The 12646-nt window shown below is 40.4% G+C and overlaps 1 protein-coding gene across 1 annotated transcript in view; it reads right to left on the bottom strand.

Annotated features, from left to right (window-relative positions):
- The window catches only part of TAMM41 (TAM41 mitochondrial translocator assembly and maintenance homolog), a 32156-nt gene that overhangs the window by 5332 nt on the left and 14178 nt on the right, over positions 1-12646 (bottom strand). The window contains exons 6-7 of the mRNA XM_083352674.1: positions 11785-11950; positions 7670-7732 (exon numbers count right to left, since the gene is read on the bottom strand). Of these exons, the coding sequence (XP_083208800.1) occupies positions 7670-7732; positions 11785-11950 (229 nt within the window). The remainder of the gene's footprint in view (positions 1-7669; positions 7733-11784; positions 11951-12646) is intronic.

Genomic DNA, 12646 nt, shown 5'->3' with positions numbered 1-12646 from the left:
ACAATACATTTCAGTCTTTGACCACCTTGGGAGCTCTTTACTAAGACAACAACAGCAACAAAAATTCTGTCTTTTCCATTAGAAGCTTCACTCTTTCTTCCTCTGCCCACCTTAATTTTTACTACTGCAGGGGCCTTAATTTTGATAGTTTCCCCACAGTTCTATCTCTAATTGAATGCATACCAAAGTACAAGTAATGTCCAGCACTTCTGGCAAAATTCCAATATTAGGAACTGCAGTATTTTTATTTTATTATTAAACTTATATGCCATTATCTCGCTAGAGGTGACTTATAATCATTCAATTAAAATGAAGTCTAAAACATTAAAAAATAGAGATCTTAAATTTAAATTTTAAAGTTTGGTTAAAATAAAACTGACTGAGAGGGATGAAGCGGGAAGGTGGGGTGTTACCTAATTCATTAGTCACTTCCAAAATGCCACATTATATTGGGGCCCAGGTTAGTTGGCACAGCCATGATCTCAAGCTTTTTTGGAAGATCGAAAGAGTGGATGTACTCTTATGTTGGCGCTATGACAGAAAAGGCTCTTCTGGACCCTGCCAGTCAAAATTCCTTGGCACACGATGTACCCAGCATGCCCTTCAGCCAGCATGGGTGGGGTGGGCTAGTCCCATTGGGGTGAAATGATTCCTCAGAGAACCTGAACTCATGCAGTGAACAGCTTTAAAGGTGATAACCAACATCTTGAATTAGATCCAGAAGCAAACTGACAGCCAGTTCACAGAACAATGGTGTAACATGGGCCACCCTAGTAGGCCCAAGAACTGCATGCGCAACTAGGTTCTGCACCAGCTGAAGCTGCCAGATACTGTTCAAGGATATCTCCAGGTATAGTACATTGCAGTTCAAGTGTGAGATGACCAGGGCTTGAGTGACTGAGCATAGGATTCCCGATTCAGAAAAGGACACAACTGGTGCACAAGACAAAGTTCCACAAAGGCTTTCCTAGCCATGACTGCCACCTGCTCAGCAAGCAGAATCCCTAGATTGTGTAGCAGGTCTGTCTGGGATACTACGATCCTATCCAGCACTAAAAATGATCAAGTCCTGGAACTAGAAGCTCCACCCATCCAAAGCCACTTGGTCTATATAATTGTCTACATAACCCTCAGATAGGGAACGTGCCCTTTTAGATGTTGCTCTTATAAATGATAACTCCCAATATTGGCTAGTACAAATGGAGAGAGAACCTTGAAGTTTTAGTCCAGCAAAATGGAAGTTATGGAGTAATTGATTCTACGCATAAAAACTCACATGGACATCTCTCCCTCTCTCTCACCACACACACATGCCTACAAAATAAAGGTTAACTTCTATATACAAATAGCAAATGTCTGGGCAAATAAGGGAAAATAAAGATTATTTCAGAACAAAAAATACAATTGGGAAATTGAACAAAAAGAAAGCAACCTTTTCTTAGAAGGAGAACTGCATGTGTTCAGGGGGCAATGTTGAAAAAAGGCAAAATGGAATAGAATACTATGAAAGAAGACATAACTGGCTGATTTACAGTCTAAGCAAGAGCACTCTGAAGTACAATATTTCATTACAGACCCTGTTGTAGTGTTTACTTCCAAGCTAGTGAATTTTCCTCACTATGGATATCACTATGTATGTTGTACTGCTAAAAATGGATTTAGAATGTGACTTATAGCCAAGCAACCATAACACGTACTAAGCTGCGGGCAAGATCAGTGTTATTGTGCTTATGTGACAAAGGAGAAAGAGTCTAGAATCTCACTAGCCTAATTTGTCTTAAGGTTCCTGGATTCTGACTGCATTCTAAAAAAGTTGGTAGAGTATCTTCCTGTGTATGTTTTCTCAAAAATTATCTGTCCAAGGACAGTGTCCAAGATTCCCCTCATCCAGGTGGGGCATACATTACAGGTTTAGATGTTGAAAGAATGCCTAGATTCTAGCCTGCCTGCTGTTGGATACCAATGTTGTTTTAGGAGCTAACCATGCCTGTTCAACCAGTATATTTCTAAGTAAATATTATAAACTATTCAGGAATCCCCTCAAGGAAAGCGAGCCCATCAGAGGCACCTTTTAGAAGTTTCCGATAAAAAATAAACCCTCTTCTCAGTTAATGAAGTGCAGCAGGACTGCAGGTAGCTTTTTCCCTGATGTTGATGTAGCTACTGTTTTGCATTTGGTCAACGCAAAAATTTATCTTATGGAAGGTTTCCGCTTCAGGTAGAAGTGAAGGCCATCTGGTATTGCCTCATATAGACACATCCTTTGCTTTAGGCATGAATAGTCTATCGTGGGGTTTGGCCACCAGACAAGCTTTTAATACCTGAAGAATATAAGAAATTATTTTGTAACTTCTAATGCTCAGAGTAATATACAAAACAACATCTTTTATCCAATACTTTATATGACACACTATGTAATTTAAATCATATTATGCTGAAATTTGTTGTGACGGTTCAGTTAGTTCGATTCTTTTCCTTCAAATCCTTTGACCTCTTCATCTGAATTGTTCTTTAGGGAAGAGGACATCCATCCTCAGAACTCATAAAGTGGAGAACTCCCATCTTTCAGAAGAGAAGGATATTAGATATGTGACACCCTCAATACCTTTGGGTGGACACTTCTGAAGTAATTTTGCAGAATCTTTCATAAAATGGGAGAGGTCACAAACCAGATGTACAAGAATGAGACTAAGCAAATGAAAGGGAATAAATAAAATAAAGAATCTAGACAAGGTTGTTTCTGATGTTATCCTGCACATAGCACCAGTATTGGAGAGGAAATGCATATATATTTATATACATACATACATACAGAGAATGAAGCATTTCCTCTTCAGTACTGGTGCTATATTCGGGATAACATCAGAAACAACCTTGTCTTGATTTTTTATCTAGACCACAGGTCTGCAACCCGCGGCTCAGGTCAGCCATCTCCTGCGGCTCCCAGTCCTCTGCCATGTGCAGTTCAAAAAAAAAAGTGGGACTAAAAAAGTTCAACCAATCAATTCAAATATGCAGGGTAGGTGCATATCTCACCTTGGTTCCACTCTTCAGTCAAACCCTGTTCTGTGCATGCGCGCATGTATGCGCATGTGCACACATTTTTTGCGGCTCCCAGTTTTTCCTTTTTTTTTTAAAATTCCATTTATATCCCGCCCTTCTCCGAAGACTCAGGGCGGCTTACAAGCTTAGCAGTAGCCTTCATTCTATGTATATGCCTGCTTATTAGGGCTTTCACACCCCCTCCAAGCAGCATTATTACAAAGTCAGCTTAATTGCCCCCAACAATCTGGGTCCTCATTTTACCTACCTCGGAAGGATGGAAGGCTGAGTCAACCTTGAGCCTGGTGGGATGCGAACCTGCACTAATTGCAGGCAGCTGGTGTTACTTAAGGAGGCATTAGCCCACTGCTCCACCAAGGCTCCTTTTGTGAGGGAACCGGTTCCGAGTGGCTCTTTCACGGTTTCAGGTTGCTGACCCCTGATCTAGACAAATATAGTTATATATAGTTATATTTATATATGTATAGATATACACTTTTGTGTATATGTGTATGTGTGCATGTACAAATGCATATCTGTCCATTTCTCCTCCTAACCCCTTGCTCCCACACTCATACTCAAGATCCATAGGAATGTATGCTTTTCACAAAAAGCTATACCTGACACAAGATCATTACTGCAAATATGAGAAAGCTTATTTTATTTCACATAAGGTTGCCAAATGTATTCTTTTTTGTGAAACATCTAAATTGCAAGCATTTCAGAGCCTTATATGCCATAAGAGCAAGAAGAAAAATAAATCAATGGATGATGCCATTGCTAATAGAAACCAGACCCAACGTCTTGCCACAGATTTTAGAAAACATACAGGCTTTTTTTTTCTTGAAGAGCTAAATAGGGCCTCTAAAAGTAAACAAAAAAATAGGAATCAAGCTAGTTTAAAGCCACATGGGCTGTGCAAGATGAAAGGCAATCCTGTTAAATGGTTGAAGGCCTTTGTATTTTTTACCATTGTTTGCAAGCAGAACCTGCCAGCTACATAATAAACCCGAGATCAGGGGTGTCAAACTGCTGGCCCGTGGGCCGGATGCATCATAGCGAAACCACGCCTACCCCATTGCTGGCAATGGCAAAAAAGTCACGATACGTCGCGACACGTCACATGACGCTGCAAATTTGACACCCCTGCCCTAGATGGTCTGTGTGCATTGGAGAACTTAGCAAGGACCATTTCACCTATACGTCCACAGGTGATGACTCAGGTTTATAGATCCAGGTATCTGACTGAGAGGTAACTGCTGCATGGCAGCGCAGCAACATTTAACATTTACAACCTAGCAGGATCTACTTACCAACCCCATTCAGAATCCTGCTGAGATTTTGGTAGCTGGTGAGACTAGAGAGATGAAAGGCAAATTACTAACGTAATGTCTGGCCTGAAGATACTGCCTCAAGCCTGCTGCCATTAAAATCTGAATAAAGTCTGTGTGGGAAAGAGGAAAAGGGGTGTAGGAGATGGGTGGATAATGTAACATGAAAAATAATAGTCATGCAGGTCTGTGCTAGTTCAAAGCCTCATTAGAAGAATTACAGCTGTAACAAGAGAAGGATGGCTAAGTGGTTAAACCTGTATCTCTGTTCACAGCAAAATATATGAAAAACACCCACACAACAGTCAAACTTAATTGGGCTTATATCTTAAAACATCTGCACTGCTACAGTCATTGCATTGATGCAGAGAGGCCATTCAACTTATCAGTAAATCAGAATGAGTTAACTATCCAGATTCAGGTTATACAGGGATTCCTACCAATTAACAAGTTTTGACCACAGGGCTAATGCTCCATTATGCAGGTTCTAGGAACTGGCTGAAGTGGCAGACATGGGAAGAATTATCTCAACTGAAATCAGTTCATCACAGAAAGCACTGCAGACTATTAGAAACTTGACCAAAAGAGCTTCATAATATTCATAAACCAGGAAGACCAAGCAATAAAAAAGCACAACATTCTCATTTTTATATGCTTCCTCTCTTTGTTGATAAAATTAAGGATGACAGTAAAAGATGAAAAAAAAAACTAGCTTCTACATGGACATACAGTGAAGAAAGAAAAATATTTTATCCCAACAAAAATTTAATACTGAAAACGTTTAAGTCCTCTCAATGCAGGGCTGTAATATTTCTAGAAAAAGGAATGCCGTGTCTTGCTTTCCCGGGCATCTCGCGCTCCCAGTAAGATGTGGACTGACTTATCTGTGGCCATTATATCTCTTGTTTCCTATCAGTTATTGCTAATGACTGGGAAATAGCTCAGGATTTGGATGTTAAATGAAACTGTCCTACCCATTACAGAGGGGACAGGAGAAATGCAAAATCGTGACCCGTGTTATTGGCAGCAGACCCCGTTCTCCTTATGAGAAGCTCTAACTTCAATCCCATGGAAAACGTTACAGCTGGGAAAGTATTGCAGTTCTGCGATTAAAAGATATTTGCACTGTATATATAAGTTTCAAATTCAGTCTCTGCAAAGAGTTGGAAAGAATTCCGATCTCAGCAGACAACAGTTTTTTATAAGCTTAGATTTTAAGAAAGTTTTGCAAAATGTTTTTTTAAAAAAACATTTTGCCCAAATTATACTAGGAACGTGTCATACTATCAGCAATATGTGGTTTTACTACCACACACTGTTGAAACATTACTACTTTCACTGCTCTAATAAATATAGCTGCCATCGTAAAGTTTAGGCACAGTTTTGCCGTTTTAGGAGTGTTCTATCTAGAGAAGGCTTGAAAAACCCACATGAACAAGCAACATACAAAAGCAAAAAACAAACTAAAATAACTGCAATTAAAGCTACGAGTTAAGTGTTTAATACTTGAAGTATTTTTTAGAACTACAATTTATTAGATCACACAGTGCCTAGCTTAATAACTCATTAACTCATATGACCTATCACCTTAACCAATAAATGCAGAATTATTTTTCAGTAGTTTAATAACACACAGCAGCTTTGTTAACAAAGACAAAGAAAGGCCCCAAAACTGAGAGATTAGAATGGGGGCTCTCAATGGCAGGTAATAATTGCTTATAGCTTGCTTGGTACCCAGTCTTATATTTTTTTGGCCTCCAAAAGAGGCACTAGGTCTTATTTTTAGGGTAGGTCTTAATTTTTTCTTTCCCTGATCAACTGTTTTGCCCTGCAGTGGCACTCTCCCTACGCCACCCCACTTGTTATGTGGCTGCTTTCTGCTGCTTGTGGCAGGGCAGGATGCTATGTGTGCATCACGCCAGTACCACTACCGGTAAAACAAGGCTTGGCAAGTGGGGAGGGGGGAATCTGCCTCACGTGCTGCACTTACTGGTACCATGCTGTAGGCTCCCACACCGCAGCCAGGCTTCCCCACTAGTTCTGTGGCCGCTTTAATGGTAGGTCGCTCATGGCAGGATGGTGCCACTTCTGCAAGGTTTGGCAGGTGGGGGGAGATCTGCCCCACATGCTCCACTTACTGGTACCTTGCCGCAGGAGCAAGGACTTCCATGCCGCCCCCTTCTGTGGCTGCATTTGGCCACTCGCGGCAGGATGGTGCCACTGCAAGACTTGGGAGGTCAGGGGGACCTGCCCCATGTGCCCGCACCCACTTAGGTGTGGAGCCTCTGCAGCCACTATTGCCTCAAGGCCCTGGTCAACCTCTCCGCCGGGAACCTGTCAATCTCAGCCAGGTAGGGCAAGAGAAGTACCTGGATGGCTGGGAGTTCAGTCGAGAGTACTACCGGTACAAGACAACACCATTGTCACCGAGGTAGGCAGGTGCATGCTGATTTTTAGGGCAGGAGGAGAGGGAAAGGAAGTGGTCTGGCAGCATGACGGCCTCCCAAGAAATGAAGATCAACCGGGCATGGAAGAAGTTAGCTTAGGAGCAAAACTCGGATTCAGTCCCCGCACAGCCTGAAATTTCCTGGGTGACTTCAAGGCTGCTTCGCAGGGCAGATCTGGGTGTGTTAAGGAGGCGACAGGCAGGCAGGGCAAATGCAGAATGGACCTAGCTTCCAAGAAATGGTTGAGGGAGAAGCTGGGTTGCTCTGAAGAAGCTCCACGGACAAGCAGAGTCCCGATCATTACGGGGATTCGTTTCCAAAGACCTTCTGCACATGCTCCAGACAAACCAAGATCTGGGACTGAAAAAGCAGTACCGGGAGAAAAGGGCTGTTCAGAGGAGGAGGGAGGAGAAAATAGGAGAAGCCGAACAGGCGACGTGCGACGGGTGTTGGTACATGGTAGGCCTGGCTGCATGGGCCCTTCAGCAAGGTAAGCGGTTGTGGGGGGTGTGCGGTAGCTTCCCCTGCCTCCCCCCTTCCCCCTGCTTCGTGTCCAGCAACCAACGGTGTGAACGAATGGGCAGGTGGCTTAAGTAGGGATTTTGGGGATAGGGTTTATATTAGGCCCAACCCCCAAACTCAATTTTCGGGGTAGGTCTTATTTTTGGGAAAACATGGTAGTCCGGTTTGGAAGATGCAGAAAGCAACAGTATTAGCATTTTAAACAATCTGAATCATTGGTCTCTGTTGATAATTTTTTATTCATTTTCAGCCTTTTCTTTTGCAAAAACACTTTTGTATGTTTGAATACAAGATTTATCTGGAAAAACACTGCACACAAGTTCTTACCAGCTGTTAGGGTGGTTTTAGCACTCTGAATTAGGCTGGACAATCCCACAATTCTTGAAATACCTGGGGGGGAGAAGGAATAGGAGGAGGAGGCATGGAGAGAAGGAGAAAATAAACAGAGTCAGATGTTATTCTTGGGATTATTTTTTAAAAAGGGGTTAAACATTAAATATTCTAGAAACACATTAAACCACATTTGGCAGAACAACCGGGTGAGTATCCCACCAAACACTGTATATTTTTATTTTGTTGGGGAGATTCACATGTTTACTCCAATATTTTTAAATATATTATACATTATAATAAATGAACATTCAAATACTGTTCTGTGTAAGGAAGTGATCTTCACAAATAAAATTCAAGTTTTCCCCTGCAGCCAGTCACGGCTGTTTTCTATTTCTGATGAAGTTATTAACCACATCTTGTTATTAATTCGACGTATTACGAGGCAGGTTCTTCCCTAAGAGATCCTAGAGTAGTATATGGTTAAAAAATACTATATAGCAGCAAAGAAATAGAGAAAACTCTCTTTGGTCATTCAGTGGCCTTTGTTATTGTTGTAGCCCTATGTCTGATAGTCCTGGTCAAGTTGCCTCATAAGAACAGCAACATGCCTCACTTTCCTTAATAGGAACTCATCGCATTTTACCAGCTAAAATTACTCTCACCTGGAGGGTCTTGTGGTAGCCCGTTCGGACGGCTCATGCTCAGAAAAAAAGAGAGCGCGCCAAAAGTGGCAGTGAAAACCACTAAATCCGAACGGCCAAGCTCTTGCCGGTACAGGATTAGGGAAGAACTAACAACCTGCAGGCCTGGGCCTGTTTCCTTTGACTCCAAACAAGATTCGCTCATCTAACCACCCAAGCCCACAACAGCACCTGCATAGATAGCATAATAAAATGCAGCAAACATGAAAGGACAAAGATGCAGGGAAGAATCTTGTGGGAAAAGTGGTCTACTCAGGAGTTACTATTATTCCTAAGGAGCTCTGCAGTCTAATCAAGAGTCATACACCCCAGCTGGGCTTGAAATAGTCTAAAAAGCTATCCACTGAGACAGCGAACGGCTGTTGGTGGTCTTGTCTTTACCTTCCTTGAACGCTGATTCAAATCACACATCTGGACCACTGAAGCTTGGTTTGACTAGCTTCTCTATTTTGACTATAGTGTGCTTAATCCCTCTGGATTAAGAATCTATTTACTGTTCTATTTTAGAATTCCAAACTACATCACCTCCCAACTCCAACATAATGGCAATCTAATAAATGACAGTGGCCTTTACACAAAAGTTACCCAGAAAGGCAGAAAAAAACAGGCTGGCAATGCAATGATTTCTGTACTAAGTCCTTTTTATAAATTCATTTAAGAATCCTGAAACTGAACCAAAGAAGCTCTTTCCAAAAGACAACTGGACTTTCTTGGGTTTTTTTTTACTTTGAATACATTTTGCTTCTTATCCAAGAAGCTTCTTCAGTTCTGAACTGAAGCAAAATTTTTCAAAGAAAAAAACTAAGGAAGTCCAGTTGCCTTTTGGGAAAAGCACTTTTGGGACAACCGTGTCCTGGATGATTGAGAATCTTCAGACACCTGAAACTGAATCTTTTCCCCCAAAGGAGACATGTGTGACTGGATGAATGCTGTGATAGTCATCAGGATCAAGCAAATATTTCTTAAGGTATGTCTCAGTCAGAGAAACTGGGGGCCATTGCTGTCAAACTGGCAGCAATTACTTGCAGGACCCACCCAGAAATCCCCTTCAGCTGAAACTAATTATAGTTTAATTAGTTAATCTAATTAGTCAAGAGAGTAAAAGGCAGACAGATAGCTGATTAAAATTTTCCAAGCAAATTGTCCACCTCTTTGCCCTATATTAATAGAAATCATTTAATATAACCAGACTAGATGGTTTGCTGGTGACCTTCCCAGGGTAACTTTCCTGACAACTATGGCTGTGTTGTATAATATCCTGCTTTGCAAACCCCACAGTGATAGTACTTAAGATAGTGGGTGAGGAACGTAAAATTTACACAAGCTCAAAACCTAAGAGAGAACTTTTATAAAATGTTTTTATAGATGGCATTTAGATCCAAAAAAGCTTGCAAGTATGTATCCGAACTATCAGCCAAAATGTTGGAGGTGTGGTGGTGAAGATGCAACATATTTTCACATATGGTGGACCTGCAAAAGGGTTAAGGCTTTTTGGATAAAAATTTGGTGGATTATGCAGAAGATCTTCAAGCAAAGGATAAAGTTTTGTCCGCAATTGTTTTTGTTGGGCATAATTACAGATGCTACTGTTGTGGACACTAAGTTGATGTTGAATTTAATTACAGCAGCAAGACTTTTAATAGGTCAATATTGGAAGAAGGAGCAATTGCTGACTATAGAAGAATGGACTTTAAAGGTTTCTGATCTGGCAGAGATGGCAAAAATCTCGGCTTATTTGAAAGATCATTCACAAGAACGTTATATTATGGAGTGGAGAAAATGGATTGAATATATCCAGAAAAAATATGGGACTAAAAAGTTTCATTTAGCATTTGAATAAGTCTTCCTTTCTATTTTCTTTTTTTTTCTATATTTGTAATATTAGTACTGTTTGTAGTTATCTTATATGAGCTAGAGAGTGATAGATTTAAGAATTTATTGTTGGTAGCCTACGGATGTTTATGATTGTTTTTTATTTTTATACCCTGTACTTAGCTCTGGGAAGTGGGGGGGGAGGGGGGAAAGGGGGGGAGGGGTAGGGAGGGATAGGTAGGGGGGGTAGGGGGGATTGTTAAAGATAAAATGTATTTTAAAACTTTTCAATTAAAAAAAAGATAATGAGAAAATAAGGCTGAGAGCTGGAATTCTAAGTCCGTCACTGGGCATAACTAAATCCCAAGGTCAGGGATTTAGTTATGCCCTAAATCCCACAAATTCAACCCTGAGGACCTATAGGTTATTGACTAAGACCCAAGGAACAGTGAATGGGATATATCCAGTGATAGTTCTGCATATTATAAGTGACGTTTGAGCCAAATCCCCTGAAATAGGGATTATTTTTTTACAATCAAAGAGTTACCAAACTCAGGTTTCTAAAAAACCAACATGTTGCCAAAAATAAGAATGCATGTACTTTCATGCAGAGTGGTGTGATATTGTCAGGGGGAAAACTTGTTAAAGAGAAACAAGAGACAACACACAACAACATTCTCACTTTAGGATCCAGAGGTTTATTTAAATTTGACACACAAATTCAATACTTACATTTCAACAACCTATTGCAATAAGGACCACGTGGACTAGTGGTCATTAAGTATGACAGCTGAGCCAAGAGGCAACACCCAAATCTTTGAAGCAGGTTTTATACCTTAGCATTGTGCCCACCTCTAGTATTCTGGTGCCATCCAGTAGCCATCCCACTTCCATCCTAGTTCCCTTTTCTTGTTAAACACATCATCATATTTCTCGGATTTCTCCTTTGGGTCACCTCCCTCTACCTGGAACCCATAGGGATAATTAATTTTTCCTTTTACAGTATATAGACTTATCAGAACATTAACATGGTAGGTAATCATTTTGTGCATTTAATAGAGTGAGATCATTCAAGTATGTTCATAACTTCCGCCCCGGGCACAGAGCTCGAAGTTCGAAGTACTTTATGGACACAACTAGCTCCCAGGTTCAGCCCACAAGTTTTGCTTGAGGAGCTATAGTTTATTCAGGTGGCCATTGGCCAAGGCCCAATGAATGATGCAACTAATGAATGGGACACACCCAGTGATAGTTCTGCATGTTCTATGGTAAGTGGTTTGTGAGCCAAACAACCCGAAAGAGGGAATGTGGAAGTAGAAATTGTAGGAAAAATATATGGAGATAAGCTTGTTAGGCATGACTAAGCTTTGGCATAAGAGCACAGCATTTTGAATTAGTCTTTATAGATTCTAAAATGGTCTGACACAAAAAGTATCAATTACATCATCAGCTTTGATACCACTGCCCATTTCCAGCCACATAGGATTTTTTTAAAAAAAATACACACCAAAGTTTAAATACTATGAATTCTGAAGCTACTATATACAAGACTGATTCTAAAACATTCACTTCTGCAAACAAATTATTAAAACCTACCTTGGTGTACCACAAATCTACAGTCAGGGTCATGGGCGACTTGTAATAAAATTTCTTCCACATCTCTGTTCTTCCCTGGAGGATCCCTGAGAGAAGTTATTTTTTGCTGCAGGGTGCTTGGTAAAGCCATAAGTTGTGCAAACTGACCTTCTGGACTTTTATCTATCTAAAGATAAAAAAAGGAGCAGACACAGCTTGTTTTCCTTTAACAACAACATTGAAAATTAGCAGCCCCATCTGAAACCAAGTTGCCAACTCACACAGGTTGCATGCATGGAGCACTGAATTTCCTTCATGATCCATTCATTGCATAAAAGGGCAATGAAACTGGTTAATACAGTAGAGCTGATTGATTTGACTCAAAATTGTATCTGCATTTTGAGCTAGGTCTTCATTGCCATCTGAAATTTGATGTTTTAAATATGACACTCCAATGACCGGATGTGGGTAGTCTGCATTCAGAAATTTACTTATTTAAAGAACTTACATGGCTACCTATCTCACTAAATGAACTTAGGCTACAACTGGTAAAAACATAAAAACACTTTCCTACTTTTCCCACCAAGGCATCAGAATCACCCATTTTTTTCTAAGACATTTAAATTTTAACAAAAGATAAAATACAAAGAAAAAGCAGGTAAGGGAAGAAACAAAATTGGGGTTGCAGAAAAAGAGAAGAAAAATAAAGAAAAGAGTAACTTCTGACTTTCTTCAGTACAGATACACGCATCAAATGCATAAAATGATCTTAACGTTAACCATAATACATAGTACTTCTATAATCACAAACAGTTCTATCAAACCCTACAGTTAAAATTCCATCTTTCCTTTTCAAGCAAAAAGTCCAAAAGTGGTTTCCAAG

The sequence above is a fragment of the Vipera ursinii genome (genome assembly GCF_947247035.1).
Source record: "Vipera ursinii genome assembly, chromosome: 2".
In the NCBI taxonomy this organism is placed as follows: Eukaryota; Metazoa; Chordata; class Lepidosauria; order Squamata; family Viperidae; genus Vipera; species Vipera ursinii.
The sequence above is the reverse complement of the archived record's forward strand: the minus strand, read 5'-3'. Positions and strand labels throughout refer to the sequence as shown.